Source organism: Mytilus californianus, unplaced genomic scaffold (genome assembly GCF_021869535.1).
Source record: "Mytilus californianus isolate M0D057914Y unplaced genomic scaffold, xbMytCali1.0.p SCAF_2, whole genome shotgun sequence".
In the NCBI taxonomy this organism is placed as follows: Eukaryota; Metazoa; Mollusca; class Bivalvia; order Mytilida; family Mytilidae; genus Mytilus; species Mytilus californianus.
Genome location: NW_026262668.1, coordinates 128003690 through 128030266, shown reverse-complemented (window position 1 = coordinate 128030266; position 26577 = coordinate 128003690). Strand labels below are relative to the sequence as shown.

The 26577-nt window shown below is 32.7% G+C and overlaps 1 protein-coding gene across 3 annotated transcripts in view; it reads right to left on the bottom strand.

The window, feature by feature from the left end:
• The window catches only part of LOC127730973 (solute carrier family 28 member 3-like), a 46208-nt gene that overhangs the window by 6181 nt on the left and 13450 nt on the right, over window positions 1–26577 (bottom strand). For all 3 annotated transcript variants that reach the window (XM_052239610.1, XM_052239609.1, XM_052239611.1), the window contains 8 exons: window positions 20807–21045; window positions 19306–19447; window positions 18321–18512; window positions 15823–15984; window positions 13846–13971; window positions 10595–10725; window positions 4050–4218; window positions 918–1094 (listed from right to left, as the gene is read on the bottom strand). In XM_052239610.1, coding sequence (XP_052095570.1) covers window positions 918–1094; window positions 4050–4218; window positions 10595–10725; window positions 13846–13971; window positions 15823–15984; window positions 18321–18512; window positions 19306–19447; window positions 20807–21045 — 1338 coding nt within the window. The remainder of the gene's footprint in view (window positions 1–917; window positions 1095–4049; window positions 4219–10594; window positions 10726–13845; window positions 13972–15822; window positions 15985–18320; window positions 18513–19305; window positions 19448–20806; window positions 21046–26577) is intronic.

Genomic DNA, 26577 nt, shown 5'->3' with positions numbered 1-26577 from the left:
GTTTATCAACAAAAGCTCCATTATCGCAGCCACACTGGACAAGTTAGGTGATGTCATTGGATTCTTTCTGTAACTGATCATTAAAACTTTTTTCCTTATTCTGTTTTATATAATACTTTCTATTTATAGTAGTGGTGGACATTGACTTGGAGCAAGAACTGCACTACTAGAGGATTTGTTCATACACACAAGTAGAGAAGATATGACTGAAATATAACAGACCAGCCAGTGACTGCAGGAATTCAATTGCACCTTGTGTACAATCTTTACCAGGAAATGATTCAAATTTGATCAGATAAAAAAAAAAAATTGTCCCAGAATGTTCTACTTTTAGTTATGGTGGTCATCCTGTTTGGCAGGAAAGGGTATTGGCAGTTATCTTAATGGAAACCTAAGATAAAATATTGCTACAAATTTGACAAACTGGCAGCAGGATCAGATGTTTTTTTTCTGGAAAAAAAGATTATATAAGACTTACCATACACCATATTCAAATTGAAGCAGCCAATAATTTTAGCAAAATTGTTGTACATTTTTTTATGGAACTTACTCTATTTTAGTCACAGAAGCAATCTTGGGATTTTTGAAAACATTCTGTGAGTGCACGACTAGAGAACCATTTTAACAACATTTAAATCATCAAAGTTGCCTTACTTCAGAATAATTTAAAAATAAAAGCATTTAACCCTTATGTTCTATTTCTAGTAAAAGCAGCCATGTAACCATGCTGACGAGCATATTATGCACAACTTTCAATTAGACACCAAAAGAATGATAGTGGCCAACTTAAATGTAAATAAACCTAATGTTTTCAAAAGAAAAAATATTGAAAAAGTTTACAAACCTCAAACACAAAGCGATGGCCCATTTGGGCTTAAAGGCAAGAAAGGTTTTTTATAACAGACTAGCAAACCTACAGATAAATGAGGCCCTGAGCAGTCCATTCTGTTGGACATGTAGCCAGCTAACTCTTTATAGGCCAGGAATTCATTAAGGAATGTTTTCATTCCTATAAGTTCTCCTACCATACCAGCATCCTTCCAGTCTACTCCCATCAAATAGGCTAATGGCATCAACACATAGGAGCAGATTATCTACAATTAACAACAGATGTAATAGGCTAATGGCATCAACACATAGGAGCAGATTATCTACAATTAACAACAGATGTAATAGGCTAATGGCATCAACACATAGGAGCAGATTATCTACAATTAACAACAGATGTAATAGGCTAATGGCATCAACACATAGGAGCAGATTATCTACAATTAACAACAGATGTAATAGGCTAATGGCATCAACACATAGGAGCAGATTATCTACAATTAACAACAGATGTAATAATATTTCTCTTATGTCTTTCACACATTCATGCAGGTTTTTGAATTACAAAAATTTATTCAGAAAATTATAATTGGAGTTTTTTATTGAATCATTAGAGGAACAGATTCTACCATGAATTACCTACTGCCATTTAGGGCTTGCAATATCATTTATACACTTGTCCATCATAGCGAGTTGACCTCTTGTAAAACTTGTATCTGTTTAAATTTTCAAAATGATCCAGGCAATTCAAGCTTGCTTTAATTCAAAGACACTGTCCATGCAACTCTCTGAATTTTTGTTTTTGTTGTAAATGTGTGTTATTAGGCTAGGGGTCAAATTGAAACACTCAATGCCTCTTTTATTCATACTTATTAAACAGTTTTGGATGTTCTGTTTAGACAGTTTTGGGGTTTCCAAACCTTTGGTCTTAAGCATTGCTTAATGAAGGCTATGATTTTATTAAGAGGCTAGATTTCATCTTTACCTAATTTTACTGGACATAATTTTATTGTGACATTTTGCATAGCATTATTATAACTAGTACTTGGGTGGTTAGATGTGTTGATCAGTTTCATGCCACATACCTCATGAATAACAAGAGGCTCACAAGAGCCAGAATCGCTCACCTTGTAAAAATATGCCATTTTGAAAAGTTAAAATGTTCAAAATTTCTCTCTATCTGTTATAGTTTTCAAGATAATAACCAAAAATTTTCAAATCTTCAAATAAATGACATTTTCTGAATTTTCCATAGAAAACAGACCTTGACTTCTGATTGTTTTTAACCTCTACAGTTTTGCTCTAACTGTTTAATTTTTTGAGTGTAGGCCAAAAAATGAAATCAAATTTACTTTTCAGGGGCAATAACTCCAAAAAAAGGCAGTTGGATTTTCCTAAAAATATCTGCAGTGAAAGACTTTGACATGTTTATAATTTTCCCCAGCATCAGTTTTTCTCTAACTGCTTTAGTGTAAGAGAAATAAGCCCAAAACTGCATTTTACCCCTATGTTCTATTTTTAGCAACAGCAGCCATGTTTGTTGATGAATCAAATCCTCTGATACAAAGTTTTGAACAAGATTTTCTAAGGAACGTTTGGCCCAGTAGTTTCAGAGGAGAATTTTTTTTTTAAAGTTTACGAATAGGGATTTAGGTCAACAACTACAGATGTCAAGTGATGGCAAAAGCTCCCATTGCCTTTTAGAGGAGGTGAGCTAAAAACAACATATCTATCAAATTGTTACATATTGTATATATATATATATATATGTATAGAAAGGTAACACATACATCCTCAGTTATTTATTAAATTTGTGTTGCTCAGAAATAGTTTCCTGTGAAATGTTTTGTGATAGTTTTTTGTCTTCTCCATATTGAAACAGTGTTGTATTTACTTTGACTTGGTGCTTTTTTGTATCACCCTATGTGTATTCTTTATAAACATGAATACATAAGGTAAAATTGAGTATGAAAATGGGGAATGTGTCAAAATCCCTCACCCGGAGGCATGCTTCAGCTGGCCCCTAAACAAAAATGTGTACTAGTTCAGTGATAATGGATGTCATACTAAACTCCAAAACATATAAATGAACTAAAATTAAAAATCATACAAGACTAACAAAGACCAGAGACTCCTGACTTGGGACAGGCGCAAAAATGCGGCAGGGTTAAACATGTTTTGTGAGATCTCAACCCTCTCCTATTCCTCTAGCCAATGTAGAAAAAAACAAACACACAGCAATACGCACAGTAAAACTCAGTTTAAAAGAAGTCCATGTCTGGTGTCAGAATAGGTAACAAAAGAAACTAAGCAAAATGACAATGATACATAAATTAACAAAGGACTACTAGCAGTTACTGACATGCCAGCTCCAGACCTCAATTAAACTGATTGCAAGATTATGTCTTCATCATATGAAAATCAAGCACAATCTCTCCCGTTATGGGTTTAGTATCATACCATCAAAATGCAAAGACTCTATGAGTGAATCAATATTAATACCAATAATGCCATCTTTAATGGCCTGACAACAGTATCGTAACTATATCCCTTCTTAATAAGTCTGTTTAAAGGTTTGGTTAGCTTTTGAGGTGAATGCCGACATTTTTGTGCTTTGTAAAGAATATTACCATAAAAGATTGGATGTGAAATACCTGAACGTATAAGATGTCTGCATGTTGAATTATATTTACGAATGATGTCCTTGTACCGATGATAAAATTTAGTAAATGTTTTGACTAGTTTGTGATATCGAAAACCCTGGTGTAATAATTTTTCAGTAATACATAGATTTCTTTCGTTAAAATCAAATGTTGTTACATACACGAGCAAATCGAAAATAAAAAATCATCTCTTTTATCATAAATTTTGGTATTAAGCTTCCCGTTAAAGATATAGATATCAAGATCCAGGAAAGGGCAGTGTTCATTGTTAGTATTAGCTTTATTTAAAGTCAGTTCAGCAGGATAAATCTCTTTAGTGTACATACTGAAATCGTCATTATTGAGAACCAATATATCATCCAAATATCTAAAAGTGTTATTAAATTTATGTATCAGATGTTGTTTCTATGGGTCGTTGCTGATTTTAGTCATAAATTGTAACTCATAACAATACAGAAACAGGTCCGCAATAAGTGGTGCACAGATAGTCCCCATTGGAAGGTGTTTGTATCATACATGGCCTAAGAGAAAATTATTGGCAAGTTTAAACAGTTTTACCTGAAATGAAAGCGTTGGAAATCCAACAAAGCTGCCAAACCATGATAAGACAGCATTAACAAACTCTAACATGGCTATAAAGGCTATTAAATTGACTGCAATGTTGGCTACCAGTTTAATGGATGCTGATGCACCAGCTGCTGCTGCTTCTAGAATGTTTGTTTCTTTCCTGAAATATCAGAAAAATCTGAAGATTGATTTAATGCACTAATATATATATATATATATATATATACACAAGTCTAAATTGAAAACAACGTTCAAACCTATGATTGCGTTGGATAAAAACCACAATTTTCATATGTGTGCATGCAAAACAAATTTCTTGTTAGAGGGGTCTAAATACAGCACAAACAACATTTTCCAAAAGACCAAAAAAGTGAAAAAAGTATTTTTTATCAAAACGCATTTGACTAACAGGTCGAACAACAAATGTTCTTAAACCCTGCTGACTGCCATTGGCGATTGCCAAATAAACGGACCACCGATGTAATAAATGGATCTTAATTATAAATTTAATACTAAACAGAAAACAATAAACTTGCGGAAAAGACGGTATACCGCAAAAAAAAAGTGTGCAAAGGTTTGAATTTTGAGGAGTCAAAATAGGATGAACGGATCATATATATATATATATATATATATAATGATTAAGCACAACTATAACAACCAACCATAACAAAATAAAAATTTTGGCAAGAATAAGGTTGAGAAGACCCAGAAGAAGAAATACTTCTTATACATAATGTCTCCCTTCATTGAACGGGAAACATAATAAGATATAATAGAATGCTTCGCTGAGCGCAGCTGGATACAACCGCAGCTGGATACAACCGCAGAGGTCCAACCCTGAACAGTTGGGGCAAAAATGGACACAATATTCGCGCTTGATACAGGTCTGAATTTGGATTGTAATTAAATATTTGACACATAAAAGGTTTCTGACACCGAATAACTGTAGTCATAGAACACTATGCTGTTGCGAATTGACCCCCCCTTTTTTTTTGCTTTTGTGAATACACTATGCTGTTGCGTATTGACCCCCCCCCACCTTTTTTGCAAAAAAAAAATATTTGAAGAAATTTTCTTTTTAATTTTTGAAATCTGAAATGAAAAAAAAATTCCCCTTTTTTGCCCCTAATTCCTAAAAGGTTTGAGCGCCATAACCCCCCAAAGCCAATCCTAACCATCCCTTTGTGGTATGGAAACTTGTGGTATAATTTCAGAGAGATCCATACACTTAAGGTGGATAGGGGGTCTTAAATAAAATCCATAGAATTTTTTAATAATTTGTCAAAATGTAGTTTTCATCATGCTTTTTTCCAAAATATAATAAAAAGTATGGGTCACCGGACTTTTTTTCACCCTAAAGATTGTGCAAAATTGTCAGATTTTGTATAGATTATGCATGGAAAATCCAATTTTGTGTGATAAAAAGAAAACTAAACCATAGCATTTTAAGATAAAATGTGAGACCATAGCTCTTATAACATGCTTTCAGATAAGAAAAAGAAAAAATGGGGTCACCGGACTTGTTTTCTTGCTACATATTAAAATAGGTAAATTCACAACACTTTCTATTATAAAAATTCGTAAGGGTTCCACGGAACCCAGTGTCTCGCCTACTTTTGGTGTTAATCGCAGGCTCAACAAAAATGAGGAAAAAAATTAATAAAAATATTCCTCTCTATACTATCTTTTGATTGTAAGTAGCTTCTGTCCAAGTTTGGTAAAAATCCAGGATAATTTATGAATCTAATAAATGTTTTAAAAACTTAAACTGCAGAATGTATGTAATGTTGACTGGAAGAAAAACTAAGTCCATTTATAAGTAAAATATGAAAAAAATGGAACAAAATTTTATCAAAATTTCCTTCTAGATACTAGCTTTTGATCATAAACAAGCTTCTGTCCAAGTGTGGTACAAATCCAGGATAGTTTAAGAAAGTTGTTAAAATTTTAAAAACTTTAACCAGAGTGAATGTAACGTTAACTGGCAGAAAAACTAAGTCCATTTATAAGTAAAATACGGAAAAAATGGAATTTTTTTTTTACAAAATTTACTTCTGGATACTATCTTATGATCATAAACAAGCTTCATTCCAAGTTTGGTAGAAATCCAGGATAGTTTAAGAAAGTTATTAAAATTTCAAAAACTTTAACCACAGAGTGAATGTAATGTTTCCTGGCAGAAAAACTAAGTCCACTTATAAGTAAAATATGGAAAAAATGGAATTTTTTTTTACAAAATTTACTTTTGAATATAATCTTATGATCATAAACAAGCTTCTTTCTAAGTTTGGTAGAAATCCAGGATAGTTTAAGAAAGTTATTAAAATTTCAAAAACCTTAACCACAGAGTGAATATTTGTGGACGCCGCCGTTGACGCCGACGGAATGTAGGATCGCTATGTCTCGCTTTTTCGACAAAAGTCGAAGGCTCGACAAAAATAACTTTATCTGAGTTATCTCCCCTTATGTGGCAAAGTTGAAAAAAAATGAATCAAACAAAATTTTTGTGTTTTTCAGAAAATACAGCCGTAAATATGATAAAACACATTATTTTGTATATTAACATTAAAAGTCTTACACATGAATTACATACTACTCTCAAAATTTGCACATTTCATTAAAGATCTAGACCAATTGTCATCTGCTACTTCAAAATCCAAGTTGGAGGAAGACACCCCAGCCACCTTAAACACAAGTTATTGTCTGGAAGTTACAAAAATGCTTATTTTTGGCCCTAATTCCTTAACTGTTGGTACCATAACCCCTAAAATCAATCCCAACCTTTTTTTGTGGTAATGAACCTTATCGTAAAATTTCATATAGATCCATTCACTTAAACTAAAGTTATTCTGTGAAAACCAATGTGTCTTCGGACGTCGACGAAGACACCAACGTCATACCAATATACGACCGCAAAAAGGTCGTATAACAATGACATACATAATCATTGCTAAAATTAATATTCCTTTAATAGTAACTTCTAAGAATAAATTGACAGCTACCCCCTAATCACCTCAAGACAATACAAAATTTACGTAATCACGTAACTTTAAGCTTAATCACTGATCCATATAATGAGATCAAGGTCAGGTGAACTCTGTCTGATGGAAATGTAGACATTGCAAGGAACCAATATACCAAATAAAGTTATCCTATTACTCAAAATAAGTGAGAAATTCACATGACAAAAAAAATATTTTTTTTCAAGCAGTCGCTGAACCATGAAAAAGAGGGTTAGAACAATGGCCATATGATATACGGAAACTTTATAACACAAGGTATCTGCATACAAGGTATGAAGCATCCATGTCCTCTACCTTCTGAAAAATAAAGCTTTATACAAATAGTTTACATCGCTGCAGCCTCATAGTAATCCCTATGTCACACATGTATACACTGCCTACTGCAACTTTCTTTGTAGGCGAGACAAAAACTGTTTTGTAGCTTTCAAATCAAGAGGAAGGCAAATATTTGGTTGCCTATTTTTCACCGCATTTGTTATTTGGCTGGAGGCATAATTAATTTTTTTTCTTCCAGAGTTGGAAAGTGATTTGCTCTCCTTGCAAACCTGGAAAAAATAGTCCACAGTGATAATTATGGAGTTGATATCAAACATAATCTGAAAGAACCACAATAACCACAAGAGTGCACATGCTGAAATGTCTCGCCTGCTTTACTGACCATTGATTTTATATTGAAAGTCTTAAAGATAAAGGTTTTAGTAAAAGTATCACATAAACTTACAATTTCTAAAAACCTATGACAATGAGGTCAAGGTCAGATAAATCCTGTCAGACAGAATCATTCCATACACCAAATATAGTTGACCTATTCCTTGTGTTAATTGGAAAAACAGACCAAGCACAAAAACTCAACTTTGATCAATGAACCATGAAAATGAGGTCAAGGTCAGATAAATCCTGTCAGAGAGATATGTACACCTTATGATTATTCCATACACCAAATAAAGTTGCCATAATGCTTCTAGTGTTTGAAAAACAGAACAAAACACAAAAACTTAACATTGATCAATGAACCATGAAAATGAGGTCAAGGTCAGACGATACCTACCAGACAGACATGTACACCTTACAATCATTCCATACACCAAATATAGTTGACCTTTTGCTTATAAAACTTGAAAAACTGACCAAAACACAAAAAAATTAACATTGACCAATGAACCATGAAAATGAGGTCAAGGTCAGACGATACCTGCCAGACAGACATGTACACCTAACAATCATTCCATACACCAAATATAGTTGACCTATTGCTTATAGTACTTGAAAAATTGACCAAAACACAAAAAATTAACATGACCAATGAACCATGAATATGAGGTCAAGGTCAGATGAAACCTGCCAGACTGACATGTACCCCTTACAGTCATTTCATACACCACATATAGTTGACCTACTGCTTATAGTATTTGAGAAACAGACCTAATCATGTAACTTTAACCTTGATCACTGATCCATGAAATGAGGTCAAGGTCAGGTGAACCCTGTCTGACAGACATGTTGACGTTTCAAGGAACCCATATACCAAATATAGTTATCCTATTACTCATAAGTGAGAAATTCACATGACAAAAAAAACTATAAATATTTTTCAAGGAGTCACTGAACCATGAAAATGAGGTCAAGGTCAATGAACATATGACAGACAGAAACTTCGTAACATAAGGTAGCTACATACAAGATATGAAGCATCCAGGTCTTCTACCTTCTGAAATATAAAGATTTGTACATATATATTACACTGCCACTGCCAGATAGTAATACCTACGTCTCCAGACAACAAGAGTGCACACACTGAAATGTCTCGCCTTCTTTACTAATCATTAATATTATGTTGATAGTCCTAAATATAAAGCTTTATTACAACTGTCACATAAACTTAACATTAACCAAGTAAACTAAACATTGACCAATGAACCATGAAAATGAGGTCAAGGTCAGATGAACCATGCTAGGCAGGCATGTACAGCTAACAATTCTTCCATACAACAAATATAGTTGACCTATTGCTTATAGTTTAAGAAAAACAGACCAAAACACAAAAACTTAACACTGAGTAATGAACCTTGAAAATGAGGTCAAGGTCAAATAAAACCTGCAAGACTGACATATAGATCATAAAATATTTCCATACACCAAATATAGTTGAACTATTGCATATAGTATTAGAAAAAAAGACCAAAGCTCAAAAACTTAACTTTGACCACTGAACCATGAAAATGAGGTCAAGGTCAGATGACACCTGCCAGCTAGACATGTACACCTTACAATCATTCCATACATCAAATATAAACCTATTGCATACAGTATAAGAAAAACAGACCAAAACACAAAAACTTAACTATAACCACTGAACCATGAAAATGAGGTCAAGGTCAGATGACAACTGCCAGTTGGACATGTACACCTTACAGTCCTTCCATACACTGAATATACTAGACCTATTGCTTATAGTATCTGAGATATGGACTTGACCACCAAAACTTAACCTTGTTCACTGATCCATGAAATGAGGTCGAGGTCAAGTGAAAACTGTCTGACGGGCATGAGGACCTTGCAAGGTACGCACATACCAAATATATTTATCCTATTACTTATAATAAGAGAGAATTTAACATTACAAAAAATCTTAACTTTTTTTTCAAGTAGTCACTGAACCATGAAAATGAGGTCAAGGACATTGGACATGTGACTGACGGAAACTTCGTAACATGAGGCATCCATATACAAAGTATGAAGCATCCAGATCTTCCATCTTCTAAAATATAAAGCTTTTAAGAAGTTAGCTAACGCTGCCACAGCCGCCGGATCACTATCCCTATGTCGAGTTTTCTGCGACAAAAGTCGCAGGCTCGACAAAAACCACATTTTTGTGCTGGTATACCTGTACTTGTAGTTAAAAGTATTGGAAAACAGGATTTGTTGCCTTACAGCTTTCAACTCATCACCACCAAGCTGATGACTAAATGTGAAGTTATTCTGTTCAGTATTTCATTTTGCACCACATAAAAGTGTGACAGAAATACTTTTTTGGACGAACATCAGAACTATGAATAAGGTGAATGCTATATAGCCCCATTCCTAGAGTGGGGGGTATAAATAATTAAGCCATGTTTGATGGTAATTGTTAATCAAACAATTCCATGTGTTGCTAAATTTAGAAAATTCCAAGAAATTATGATGTCCAAAAGACTATTTTTTCCATGATTTTTTTAAAGAAATGTTGCATTAAAGATTCTGAAAAAAAATGTTTGTCTATGTAAAATAACAGAGGCAGTGATTTCTTAAGGCTATTAGGCACATTAAAAAAATTTGGTAATGCATCATTCTTTGGAAATTTTGTAAACTTGTCCTTTTTCAGGTTTTTTAATTTTAATTTTTATTCAATCATAAAAGGCAGTCATGTTTGATAGGGGTTATGTCATCAAGCAAAATTTAAAAGGGGATCATAAGTTCATCTTTTTTTTGTTTAGATAAGAGTTAATTGTTTTTATTTTGTATAATTTTTACTTTTCCTCCTGTTGTAAATCAGCTGTAGTTTTAAGCTTGCTCTGCTCAGTCTCAGGATACAGAAGTTTAGATACTGCTAAGGCACAGGGGGCATTCATCACAGATGCACACAATAAATGTTCTGCTGGTACCTAGGAAACATTAAACAAACATTGTTAACCTAAATATGTGTAACAGAGTTCTATTGTTTTCACATTTCAAATTAGAGACCACACTATCTTTAACATTTTTCTAATACAGTTTAGTAAGTTTTTATCAGTTGTGGATTAATTTTGGATTGTTTGCCAGCAGCAAATAAACTGCTTCGCTGAGAGCAGCTGGATACACCCGCAGAGGTCCAACCCTGAACAGCTGGGGCAAAAATGGACACAATATTCAAGCTTGATACAGGTCTGAATTTGGATTGTAATTAAATATTTGACATATTACAGGTTTCTGAATAAATGTAGTCAAAGAACTTGAAATTGGTTATATGAATTGAATTTATATTCAATTAAAGATTTCTTGCGGTTGTGCAATACACTGTGTTGTTGCGCAATACTTAGTAAATCTGTTGTCAGACTATAAACAAATAAAGTTAAATTAATTCTCAATATCATATTAGAAATTTATGAAAATCAAAAGGGAGCTTACATCAATAGGTATAAACAATTCACCAAAGTCTCATGAGAATTGCTGACAGCATTTTGATTTATTGTCCGAATACTGGAAAATCCCCCCTTTTTTAATGAATAAAACCCCATAACTCAGAAATGTAAAATGTAAAATTTATAAAATTCTAAAGGGAGCTTACATCAATAGATATAAACAATTCACCAAAGTTTCATAAGAACTGCTGAAAGCATTTATGAGTTATTGTCCGAAAACTGGAAAATCCCCCTTTTTTTAATGAATAATACCCCATAACTCGGAAACGTAAAATCTAAAATTTATAAAAAACGAAAGGGAGCTCACGTCAATAGATATAAACAATTCACCAAAGTTTAATGCAAATTGGTTAAAGCATTTTTGAGTTAATGCAGTGATTTTGCTAGCGCTCGTCACTTTCGTAATTTACGAAACTGTTTTCAAAATGACGAAAGTATTTCAAATCAATTTCGTCACTTAAATTTGGAAAGTGTAAAAATATTTTCGCATGAAAATACTAAATTCTACCTGTCTACATGTTTCTGACAAGTTTATGACCCTCAGCTAATTAACATTTACAACAGGTGTTATAAAGTTGTGATTACAGGTAATCCGCTTATCGCCATCGGATGGGTCACTAATCCAGTTAATTATTTTCCCCAGTAAAATTAGTCAGTCTGCTTTTTAATTTCAATATTTCTCAAGGCCAACGACCAGATTTTGCAGTTCGCTTGTCCTAGTTACGTCATTTGAACAAAATTGTTTTCCCCCGGACAATTCGCTTTTTAATTTCAATATTTCTAAAACGATCATAACTTGCAGTTCGTTTGTCGTAGTTTTGTCAGATGATTGTATTTTCGTCATCTTTGATATAAAACGTTCAATTTCGATTAAAAGGTTGAACTTTATTCAAAACGTTCAGAAATGTTTTCACGTTAAAAACTTCCATCATCATCAACGAGTCAAACAGGTGTTTCCTTTACGATATACTGCCCATGCGTGAAAGTATTCCTATGAATTTATAGACACTAAAACGTAAAATATGAAATAAATTTAGTGCCAAAATAAATGAGAGAGACAAATATAGTTCTTACTATGCAAATTGAAATAAAAAAATTATAATTTCCTGCCTTTTTTTAAACACAAACCAATCCGTAGATGAATCCTGATTCATTCTGAATTTATTATCTACTTGTCACTTCCCGTTTACATTTCATTTGAAAATCGAAAGAAAACGTGATCAATTCTCGATTAATTTACAATTTAGTTATTGGAATCGTTCCATGTGAAATTGTACAAATCCTTGGTTCCAACTTTATAGAAATTAATTCAAAATATCGATTTAAATGTTTTATAAGGATAATGATTATGCAGTGTAATTGTCTTACAAAGTTCATTTATACTGTGATTCCTGGTTTCAAAAGTTGGAACCCAACTTTTGTTGATCAGGAATGTCCCCGAAACTAATTGAAGTAAAATTTTGAACTAGATTTTCAGATCTTATATCCTAATCTTCATATTTAAGTGACACATCAGTCAAATCATGCAATTAGTCCTTCAAAGTCTGACAAAGATGTATAGTTAGTAATATACATACATCCTTGGTCCCTTGCTGTTACCCAAAATAATGTTGATTTTCATCTCGCGCAAAAGTGACTAAAGCCCTCAAAATCCTAGCTTAAACCAGGGTTAATGTCAGACATGTTGATGACGAATGGACAGACAGACGGACAACGGTATACCATAATACGTCCCGTAAACGGGCGTATAAAAATTCGATAACAATTCAAAGTTATGTTTGTTTTCGTCAACTGAAAACATATATTTTTTTTCAACTAAACTCATCAGTTATTATGCCATTAAAATAATTTTTTTTTACACGATTATTAATTTCAGATTCCTTTAAAGGGGCATTAGCTGTCAAATTCATATTCACTGATTTGACTCAAATTCTCATATTTGATTTATAACATCCTAAAACGAATATCCAAATTACAATAAGTCTGAAATAAACAATTAACAATGCATGGACTATATAATAAATATCAGCATTTCGTGTGTATTTTAGTCTAGATGCCATCTAATTAACCAATGAGATGACCTCGGAAGACTGCTGCCCGATATAAACAAACATAAATATAAATAGATTGCGACCACATGCAATTGGATTTTTCTAGGTCTGATTGATTTCATGTTATAGGTTAAAAAGATAAGTTAATCATTGTTTTTACCTGTATAAGAATGATTTTTCATGGATCTAATCAGTCAACGAAATGGTTTACCTTTGTTTCAATTTCAATGTTGACATTCTTTTCCTTTTAATGGCTGAACACTCATTATACATGCGTTACCAATCTCTAGCTAAGCAAGTTAATATTTCATCAGCGATGTTTCTTAGCTTATTTTGACAAAATTGAACTAAACTGGCTGCTAAAAGCTAATTATTATTTCACTATTTCACTTTCATAAATGATTGAAAGAAAAAAATCATATTTTATTTTTCTTTATATCTCGTAGCTAATACCCCACCATCCATAAAACCATGAAATAATTGGAGAATGACTATATCATCATACTAATAGTACTCTCTTGATATCATATAGACTCCCTCAAGTTGGTCTTACCCCAAAAGAGATATAAGCTGCTAAAACACCACCAGCTATGGTAGCAAATCCTCCTGTCATAACAGCATTAAGTTCTGACTTAGTCATCAACCCAAGAAATGGTCGAATCAGGATTGGAGCTTCTGTCTGAAATTAAAGATCTAAGTATCAAAATATTCCCTTTTTTATGCAAGATTTTTAATGGACATCTCCTTATTTTTATATTGTATATTAATTTTTTAGAGCTGAAACACATTGTATCAATTTTATTCAATCTATATAATCATTTAAGAAAGGATCAATTCAATCAACTGTCTCATCTGGTTTAAAGGGTCACGATTGAATCAATCGTATTCGATACCATCTTTTATGAGTTGTTCAATTCAATCAACTGTCTCTTCTCATTTTCAAGACTCATAATCGTATTGATTGTATTCAATTGATACAATTGTTTATGGGTAGAGTTATTGTGTACGAAATGGCGTTCATTAACATTCATGACCGTCGGACAATTTTCAATCATGTTGTTGAAAACACAACTCGAACAGAATTCAAGTTGTAAAGAATTTCTTCAGACGGTACATAGTTTTTCGACGCTATCAATCAAATTATTTTTTTCAAAATTTAACACTATAAGGTATGGGGAAAACCTGGATTCAGAATTTTTTTTTTGTCATCTGCTTGACCACAATTTTTTTTTCCATCAAATTGAGGATCAGAATATTTTTTTAAGAAAAAACCATAATTGTTTGTCAATCAACCGACAGATACAGTCCTGAAATGATTCTGACTTTTGCTGCACAGAACTGTCAGAAGCACATGTACAAGACGAGATTTTATTAATACATGTTTATATACTGAATACACTATTCATTATATATACAAATATTTAAAAAATCTCGTCTTGTATCTGTGCGAAGAAGTTGAGCAAAATGCTTCAACTTCATATTTGTTTTCGTCTATAGGTCCATCATGATGTTCTTCAAAAAGATTCATCATATTGTAGTTATCCGTATATGTCCTTATATTTTGCGTCCATGTGATCACATTTCGCATATTTGACAGCTAATACGCTACACGGTTGTTGAAAGCCATGCTTGATTATTTAAAATCTTGGTCCTTGAAACGCTTTACTAATCCATAATGGTCCCTATTATCAAACGTTTAGAAGATCTGTAGTATTCTAAATGAATAATCGGATCCGGACAGAGCGAAAAATCCCGATAATTAATATTATTTTTATTTTTGTCAATAAAATGTTTAGAGTCGTAGGAAACGTAGGTAGGGTCAGGAAACTGGAAAAACACAATTTATTTATTTTGGCCTTAGAATGCTCATAAGGCAATTTTCCATATAATTAATATTTCCAAGGGGCATTACTCTTTTAAAAATTATTGATCTGCACTGATTTTTAAATTCGACCAAGACATTGCTAATATAAACCTATGATTTAAGTTTCATAAAATTCTGGCAAGATTTGTACATATGAGACAGATAACAATGCAATTCTCCATATAATTTATTTTCCAAGGGCATAACTCTTTTAAAAGTAATTGATCGGCACTGATTTTCGATATCGTCCAAGACATTGCTAATATAAACCTATGATATAAGTTTCATAAAAATCTGGCAAGAATTGTACAAATGAGAGCTCTAACGATGCAATTTTCAATATAATTAATGTTTCCAAGGGGCATTACTCTTTTGAAAATAATTGATCAGCACTGATTTTCGACGCATTACGCAGGGGACAATAAGACATAATAATGACTACGAATGACAATATTTGTGGCCAAATTCCCAACCATTCCAGAGATATGGGCAATCAAACATACAATAGTAATTTTTGCGCAACAACTGTCAAATTAATTCTGGTCAGGCAATCGTCTCCTGATAATTTATTTTGGCTCGACCATTCCGCGAACAACATTAATTCAGGAGCAAAAGTGTTAAGTACTCTCAAAAAGACATGGTTAACAAGATATCTACTGAACTTACATTGCCAATGAATATATTTCCCGCAGCACATAGTGACTCTGCAGCTGTAGTACCCAGTGTCACTCTCATTATCCACGCTATCTTACCAATCACAATCTTCATAGCTCCAACATAATATAATACTGATATCGCACAACTAACAAATACTACCACTGGTAAAATCTGAAACATAAATGGTTTAACACTGATAACAATCTGCATAGCTCCAACATAATATATAAGCATTTATATCACAAATCTAAACAATACTACCACACCACAGGCAATACCTGAAACATAAATGGTCTAACATTTATAGAACAACTGAAGAATACTTCCACTGGCAAAATCTTCATAGTAAAACTACCTTCAACCCAAAATTTACAAACTGCTATTCACTAAATAACACAGAGATATGTCTCGCCTTTTTGTACTTTTGATAATGCAAATGTTGAAATTAAAATAGCAATACTTTAACACGTAAGTTATGCAAATATTCAAAGTCAATGAACCATGACTGAAGGTACATGGCAAAACAATCTCCATGGAAATGAGATGTGCCAATGCTAATACAACTGCATACCAAATACCATAGACTTATCATAAGTCGTTCCCTTTCAACAAACCTAAACACAAACATTGACTTGTAAACTATGTAAAAGTTTCAAAGTCAATGAACCATGATGCGGGGGTGGGGCTATATAATCTCCATGGAAACGAGACTTGCAAATGCAAATAAATTTGCATACCAAATATCATTGCCTTAACATTAGCGGTTCATCTTAAACTGATCTAATCACAAACTAATACATATAAACTAAGCAAATGTTTCAAAGTCAATAGACCATGACTGAGGGGGCGAGGCCAAATATTCTCCATGGAAATGAGATGTGCTAATGCTTATACAACTGCATACCAATTAACATAGGCCTACCACTAATGGTTCCCCTTGAACTGACCTAATCACAAACTAATACATGTAAACTAAGCAAAATTTTCAAAGTCAATAGACCATGACTAAGAGGGCGGAGCAAAATAATCTCCATGGAAATGAGATATGCCAATGCTTATACAACTGCACACCAAATATCATTGACCTACCACTAGTGGTTCCCCATAAACTGACCTAATCACAAACTAATACATGTAAACTAAGCAAAAGTTTCAAAGTCAATAGAACATGACTGAGGGGGCAGGGCTAAATAATCTCCATGGAAATGAGATGTGCCAATGCTTATACAACTGCATATAAAATATCATTGACCTACCACTTGTGGTTCACCATAAACTAGACCTAATCACAAACTAATACATTGTTGACGCCGCCGTGATCGACGCCGGAAACAGCATACCTATGTCTCGCTTTTTGACACCATCAAGGCGAGACAAAAACCCCATTGCACTTTTAAAGGAACAAGAAAAGGGAGGCCCTGTGCTCTGAATTAAAATAACATAATGTTTACTTTCTATTTAGGACCAGCTAAAATGCTGTACATATTTGTTTTTCCTTTTTAATATTAGTAGGGGTGATGATAACACTTAAAATAAATATAGGAAGATGTGGTATGAGTGCCAATGAGACAACTCTCCATCCAAGTTACAATTTATGAAAGTAAACCATTATAGGTCAAGGTACAGCCTTCAACACGGAGCATTAGCTCACACCGAACAGCAAGCTATAAAGGGCCCCAAAATATTACTAGTGTAAAACCATTCAAACGGAAAAACCAACGGTCTAATCTATATAAAAACGAGAAACGAGAAACACGTATGAACTACATAAACAGACGACAACTACTGTAATCTGATTCCTGACTTAGGACAGGTGCAAACATTTGCAGCAGGATTAAACGTTTTAATGGTACCAAACCTTCTCCCTTTTCTGAAACAATAGTATAACATCACAACATAGAAAAACACACTATAAAATATCAATAGGAAGGCTTAACTCAATCAAAAAACGTAAATAAACACACAATGAACGAATAAATTTGACCTGTGACACCTGAATGCAAAGACTTTCTATTTGTCAACTGATTGTTTATCTTGAATTGCTTTTCCTTTACAGCTATTTTCTTTGTTTTCATAATAAAAAAGTGGATTCTAACACGTCCATGTTGGTGTCCAAAAAAGCATTTTAAAAATCTTCAAGAAGCCATGTTTTTTTCAGTTATTGTATTCACAAAACCTTTTATATTTCTACATTTTTTGGTAAAAGAAGAAAAGACTTTCGTAAGGTGACATTTTTATTTTTATTATATTATTGAGATGTTCTTCTGCAAGCTGGAGCAAAATATCAAGTTTTTACACATCTGTCTATTCAATGATATTTAAAGCAAATGGATTTTAAGAATTATTTAAATGTATTCTATATAAGTTTCCTGTTTGCAACACATTTGGGTATTATTTGTTGTTACAACTAGTTACAACATGTTTGTCAAAATAGTGTAGCACAATGCTATCTGACAAATGTAAGAATGTATCGAATTCAACATAACCAATAAATAGTGTGTGTATACCTTCATGGCAAACAAATGTTCTGTATACTTTGGTCCAAAAACAAATTCTGACCCTTTATCTGTAAACATCAGGAAAGTTTGTACTTGTTTTCCAAGAAATTCAAATATTTGGAAACCAACACTCCATTTCAATATAAATGCAGCAAAGAAAAACTGTAGTGTAAAACCTCCAAGAACAGGTCGCCACTTCACCTTTAAAATAAAACAGAAACTTTTTCAAATATTAAATACCAGTACATAATACAATCAAATTGCTACTTTAACACAACAGATATTAAACCATTGGTTCTATATATCTAGACTTTAAAAAAAATCTTAACGTCATAATTTTTATAAAACATTTGTACATTATCATGATTATTCTTGGAAACAAAGCCATGTGGCTGCCTTTTGAATGTGTCTTACAGATCTGCTTCAAAGTACAAAAGTTCTAAATTTTACTATTAGAATGGGCTCATTTTAACAGGGGTAGGCATCATTATGACTAGCTAAAGATATTAACAAATATAATATCTATCCCATGTTAAAACAAGCATACAGCATGGCATGAAAGAATTGTTTCTTAATTTACTTTCTTTAAAATTGTGTTTGAAATCTATTGCCAAACAGACAATTTACATATTATACTATTGTTATGATCAGACCTTAGAAAATTGTATGAGTATTGCTTTTTATATATATTAATTAACAGGACATTAGCTACAATTCACAAAATAAAAAAACATTAATAAAAGCAGAATATTTAAATCTCTCACTATATAATGCATTGTTTGTGGTTTCCTATGGAAATTTTATAATTCTTGTAACATTTAAGTGTGTTAAAAAAATCAAATTTAAGAGTTTAAGTCAATTCAGTTGTAATGAATTTTTCAGCTAATGACCGTTTAGTTGTAAAATGGTCAATTTTATCAGTGAGTACAAATTAAGTGAAATATTATACAAAATAAGAAAAGATGTAAAGAACTATTGGTGCATCAGAACCCACCTTTTTTGGATGAGCAGAAAATATCAACAGGATGATCAGGAAAACAGCTAATCCTGCAAGTGAAATCAAATTCTGTGGACGGTTCCAAACTGATGTCACGACCAATGTTATCATTCCGATTATAACTGCTATCATAAACAATCTGAAATGATGATGATGATAATGGATGGCTGCTAAACATCCAGTTGCAATTAAATACATATTTAGGATAAGAACATGCTAATGTGATATGAATATGAACCCTACCTTGAACTAAACCAACAAGCTAGCCAGATATTTAATGTGCTAGTTCACAAGGTAACAGTTAGCAGGAAGACATGTCACCCTCCCTAGACACATTATTCTGATTTCGAACCAACAAGCCTTTGCTCATAATCAAAGTCTTTGGTTTGACCAGGCTGGCAATCTGAATTGCAAAAGGCAAGTATAATAGAACCTGTCTTGGGAGACAACATTCTTGCTTAAGGAAAATCAAACAACACAGAAGACTAATGAAAAAGGTTATTAGTTTTTGTCTACTGTAGAATTAAGAAAAGAATGTATATATATATTCTGGAGGTCACAACATTGCCATATCTCTGTATTTGTCAATTATTCACAAGTCACACATGATCAATCTATATTAAAATAACACTACATCTGAGGACCTTTAAAAAAAAAAAATTTTCACATTAATTTGGAATTTATTACCTTTTGGATATCTTCTTTCATCTGTGTAACCAGAAATTTTTTCGAGTGTGACTAATTTCATGAATGAAAATTTTTTTGATCTTCAAGGAAATCATTGATGGACTGTCTTGAAAATTTGTGGTACAATTGTTTTATATAAGGTACAACAGGTAGATTCCTTAACTTTGGGAAAAGATTTGATTTTTTTCTATAACTTTGATTGTTTGTGCATACAAGAAAACTTCAAATAAATAACAGTGGCAACAGAATTTTTCACTTAAGTTTAAACCCATCATAGTGATATCCCCCCTAGTATTTTCTATGCAAACATCTAAAAATCTGATAATATTCTACTCCCAAATGTTGGATTTGGACCATGTTTACCCCTCTCATTCAGTTATTCGCAGGAAAAAATATTCATGGGGTGCTCCAAACAGATGGAGAAAAATATGCATGGGGTGCTCCAAACAGATGGAAAAAAATATGCATGGGGCACTCCAAACAGACGAAGAAAAATTGGCATGGGGCACTCCAAAAAGATGGAGAAAAATATGCTGGGGAGCTCCAAATGCATGTAGATGGAGAGAAATATGCATGTGGCGCTCCAAATACATGTAGATGAAGAAAAATATGTGTGTGGCGCTCCAAATAGATGGAGAAAAATATGCATGGGATGCTCCTAATAGATGAAGAAAAATATGACCTTTACACATAAATCCATATTTTCAATATCAGATTACATTTTATCAATGGCAGTCAATACCAAAGCTAACTATAATGATAAAGAAAGAGAGAGAGAGAGGGGTTTGTTCTTGTATCATTTGTTTCTTACATTTTGACAAAGGTCTGAAGCTTTTGCTTGGATGCAAAACAGTCAATGACAGGCTGTATAAAGGTCTTGTAGATGTCTTCTTTAAATTTCTTTCTGATAAACCAGATGATAACGAAAGCCAGTACAACAATGGTCAGTACGAGGAGAGGTGTTGGATCTCTTACTTTGTCTACTGAACACTTCACCATGGCAGCAACAAAGTAAGCAAGGTAACCAATAAACAAGGAAACATACCATATCTGAAATGCAATAAATAAGATAATCAATAAAATACGAAAACATTAGGCAAACTAGTTTAAATCACAAAATTAAGGCTCAAAGGATTTTGTATGGTATCCATGTGTAATATTGACTTATGTTTGATACATTTCAAATCAAGGCTCATGCTAGTTGGGAATTTTGGAGAAGTAAATTTTACATATATATTTCACTTCCATATTTTTCAACCATTAAAGAATATTTAATGCTGCTGGATTTTTTAAGCTGTCTGCATCATCATCAGTAATTTTCTATTTGATGTAACAGAAATTTTGCATTCTTTAAAAAGAAATCTAAACATAGTTACTAAAAACAAAGTATATACTGTTGGCACAGAGATATGTCTGCCTGTTGGCTTTAAATTCAGAAAAAGTACATCTGATGGACAGCAACATTGCTTATCAATTCAAAGTTGCTGGACCACATCTAGTGGGCAGGGCCTGAACAGGTATAGAACTACTAATTAAGGCCCGGTCAGAAAGAACATACAAGAAAGTAGTACATATTTTAAACAAAATTGTTCCTACGCATAGCTGTATCTTTGTCAATAGGTGGAATATTTGGGTAGTTTTGGTATCAAATGAAAGCTTGGGGACTTAAGATCACTGTAAAACCCTTGTTTAAAGTTTCTTTTGAATAATAAAGAAGCATATACAATTTTAATAGGAGGGCATATTTGCCCTGTTGTTCAGATCAGAAGTACCTGTTTTTGTACTATTAAAATTCCGGGAACCAGTACGCTCTAATATGCAATTAAAGGTATGTTGAATTTTTCAGGACAAGTCAGGATAAGGTATAGTTTTGACATGAAATAACTGCTACTTTATTTGAACTTAAGACAAAGTAGCCATTAATGCTTGAAATTGCAGAATTTAACATAGAAAGCAATGGGCTATGAATTAGTGGTTTTATACCAAAAGGGTCGACAAACTGAGATGTACAGACAGTAAAGTAACTTTATAGAAAATATCGTTGTCTATTGTAAGTAGTTCCTATCAATCTAACTTAAGCAGGAAACTTAACATTGAAAATTGCTTATTAATTCAGTCACTGGACCATGACCTAGGGGGCAGGGCCTCGAAATGATCGTCAAACTGATATGAACTGATAGTACCAGTAATGCAACTTCATACAAAATATCATTGATCTATCACAAGTAGATCCTATCAAGCTAACTTAAGCAGAAAACTTAACATTGAAAATTGCTAATTAATTCAAAGTCACTGTACCATGTCCTAGGGGGCAGGGCCTCAAAATAGTCGTCAAACTGATATGTACTGATAATATTGCGACTTCATACAAAATATCATTGATTTATCACAAGTAGATCCTATCAAACTAACTTAAGCAAAAACTTAACATTGAAAATTGCTAATTAATTCAAAGTCACTGGACCATGAACTAGGGGCAGGGCCTCAAAATAGATGTCAAACTGATATGTACTGATAGTAATGCAACTTCATATTAAATATCAATGAGATATCATAAGTAGTTCTTATCAAACTAACTTAAGCAGAAAACTTAACAACTGTTGACGCCGCTGTCGCAGCAATCCATATGTCTCGCTTTCTGCAACTTTCGTCGCTAGTAGACTGCTATAACATTTTTTCAAGGACAAACTGGTCTGTCCTTAATTGCTGTTTTAAACATCTATTGTGGTAAAAAAATCTATTCCCTTCAATGATTTGTTTCAAACATCAATTCCCTATGTGTAAGATAATATTATTCATCCTCTATTTGCAAACATAAGTAATCTTTAATGGCAAAGTTCACATTGTCCCTAAATGGCTTGATAAACTGTCCCAGGAGGTTGTTATACTCCCTTAAATCATCCTTACACCAAGTTTATGATGGTACAAAATGTAGATCACTTATGATATAAATAATGAACTAAGAAATGTATCATTTAACATAAGCATTAAACTAGAGGCTCTCAAGAGCCTGTGTCACTCACCTGCATTTACTGATGCTTTGGAAATCATGTAAAATAAGGTTAAAATCATAATTAATAGTATTAGATATTAGATATTATAATGATATCTAAGATAATAACAAAAAACTGCAAAATTTTTGTAAAATTACTAACTCAGGGGCAGCAACCCAACAATGGGTTGTCAGATTCGTCTGAAAATTTCAGAGCAGATAAATCTAAATCTGATGAACATTTTTGCCACCTGTCAGATTTGCTTTAAATGCTTTAGTTTCAGAGATATAAACCAAAAACTGCATTTTACCCCTATGTTCTATTTTTAACCAAATCAGCCATGATGGTTGACAGGCGGGGTCATCGGACAAATTTTTTAAACTAGATACCCTAATAATGATTATGGCCAAGTATGGTTAAATTTGTCTCAGTAGTTTCAGAGAAGAAGATTTTTGTAAAAGATTACAAAAATTTACAAAAAATTGTAAAAAATTGACTATTAAGGGCAATAACTCCTAAAGGGGTCGACTGACAATTTTGGTCATTACAACTTATTTGTAGATCTTACTTTGCTGAACATTATTGCTGTTTACAGTTTATCTCTATCTATAATCATATTCAAGATAATAACCAAAACTGCAAAATTTCCTTAAAATTACCAATTCAGGGGCAGCAACCCAACAACAGGTTGTCAGATTTGTCTGAAAATTTCAGGGCAGATAGATCTTGACCTGATAATCAGTTTTACCCTTTGTCAGATTTACTCTAAATGCTTTGGTTTCAGAGATATAAGCCAAAATCTACATTTTAACCCTATGTTCTATTTTTAGCCATGGCCGCCATCTTGGTTATTTGGCGGGGTCATCGAACACATTTTTTAAACTAGATACCCTAATGATGATTGTGGCCAAGTCTGGTTAAATTTGGCCCAGTGGTTTTAGAGGAGAAGATTTTTGTAAAAAGCTAACGACGACGGACGCCAAGTGAGCTAAAAAAGGTCAGAGTGAACTTCTTTTTCTGTGAAGCTGCTACTCCCCAAAATTAATACATGTAGTTACACCAAGGAATATTGTTATACGTATGAGAATTCAAATTAAATACAAGTCAGAGAAGCTTAAGTTATAGGCAAAAGTTACCAACTTTTTATGGGACAGGGGGTCATGGCTAACTAAAAATAAAATGTTCTCCCTTAAGCTAAAGATTGACTTCTACCAAAATTTTTCAATTCAAATGAAAATCATGAAAATGAGAGGGAAAATCAAGTTGATGGTGGATTTCTTGTAATGTTTATTTATCATAAACCTTCCATTTTGGTTTGTAGTAAATTGGACTGAAATGTGTTACATTATAAGCCTTCCATATTGATTGTAATTAGTTGTGTAGAATTGTAAACATTATATACCTTCCATATTGGTTTGAAGTTAGTTGTGTAGAATTGTAAACATTATATACTTTCCATATTAGTTTGTAGTTAGTTGTGTAGAAGTGTGTTACATTATATACCTTCCATATTGGTTTGTAGTTAGTTGTGTAGAATGGTGTTACATTATATACCTTCCATATTGGTTTGTAGTTAGTTGTGTAGAAGTGTGTTACATTATATACCTTCCACATTGGTTTGTAGTTAGTTGTGTAGAAGTGTGTTACATTATATACCTTCCATATTGGTTTGTAGTTAGTTGTGTAGAAGTGTGTTACATTATATACCTTCCATATTGGTTTGTAGTTAGTTGTGTAGAAGTGTGTTACATTATATACCTTCCACATTGGTTTGTAGTTAGTTGTGTAGAAGTGTGTTACATTATATACCTTCCATATTGGTTTGTAGTTAGTTGTGTAGAAGTGTGTTACATTATATACCTTCAATATTGATTTGTAGTTAGTTGTTTAGAAGTGTGTTACATTATATACCTTCCATATTGGTTTGTAATTAGTTGTGTAGAAGTGTGTTACATTATATACCTTCCATATTGGTTTGAAGTTAGTTGTGTAGAAGTGTGTTACATTATATACCTTCCATATTGGTTTGTAGTTAGTTGTGTAGAAGTGTGTTACATTATATACCTTCCATATTGGTTTGTAGTTAGTTGTGTAGAATTGTGTTACATTATATACCTTCAATATTGATTTGTAGTTAGTTGTTTAGAAGTGTGTTACATTATATACCTTCCATATTGGTTTGTAGTTAGTTGTGTAGAAGTGTGTTACATTATATACCTTCCATATTGGTTTGAAGTTAGTTGTGTAGAAGTGTGTTACATTATATACCTTCCATATTGGTTTGTAGCTAGTTGTGTAGAATGGTGTTACATTATATACCTTCAATATTGATTTGTAGTTAGTTGTTTAGAAGTGTGTTACATTATATACCTTCCATATTGGTTTGTAGTTAGTTGTGTAGAAGTGTGTTACATTATATACCTTCCATATTGGTTTGTAGTTAGTTGTGTAGAAGTGTGTTACATTTGTAGAAGTGTGTTACATTATATACCTTCCACATTGGTTTGTAGTTAGTTGTGTAGAAGTGTGTTACATTATATACCTTCCACATTGGTTTGAAGTTAGTTGTGTAGAAGGGTGTTACATAGTTGTGTAGAATTGTGTTACATTATATACCTTCCATATTGGTTTGAAGTTAGTTGTGTAGAAGTGTGTTACATTATATACCTTCCATATTGGTTTGTAGTTAGTTGTGTAGAATGGTGTTACATTATATACCTTCCATATTGGTTTGTAGTTAGTTGTGTAGAAGTGTGTTACATTATATACCTTCCATATTGGTTTGTAGTTAGTTGTGTAGAATGGTGTTACATTATATACCTTCCATATTGGTTTGTAGTTAGTTGTGTAGAAGTGTGTTACATTATATACCTTCCATATTGGTGTGTAGTTAGTTGTGTAGAATGGTGTTACATTATATACCTTCCATATTGGTTTGTAATTAGTTGTGTAGAAGTGTGTTACATTATATACCTTCCATATTGGTTTGTAGTTAGTTGTGTAGAAGTGTGTTACATTATATACCTTCCATATTGGTTTGTAATTAGTTGTGTAGAAGTGTGTTACATTATATACCTTCCATATTGGTTTGTAGTTAGTTGTGTAGAAGTGTGTTACACTATATACCTTCCATATTGGTTTGTAGTTAGTTGTGTAGAAGTGTGTTACATTATATACTTTCCATATTGGTTTGTAGTTAGTTGTGTAGAAGTGTGTTACATTATATACTTTCCATATTGGTTTGTAATTAGTTGTGTAGAAGTGTGTTACATTATATACTTTCCATATTGGTTTGTAGTTAGTTGTGTAGAAGTGTGTTACATTATATACCTTCCATATTGGTTTGTAGTTAGTTGTGTAGAAGTGTGTTACATTATATACCTTCCATATTGGTTTGTAGTTAGTTGTGTAGAAGTGTGTTACATTTGTAGAAGTGTGTTACATTATATACCTTCCATATTGGTTTGTAGTTAGTTGTGTAGAAGTGTGTTACATTATATACCTTCCATATTGGTTTGTAGTTAGTTGTGTAGAATTGTGTTACATTATATACCTTCAATATTGATTTGTAGTTAGTTGTTTAGAAGTG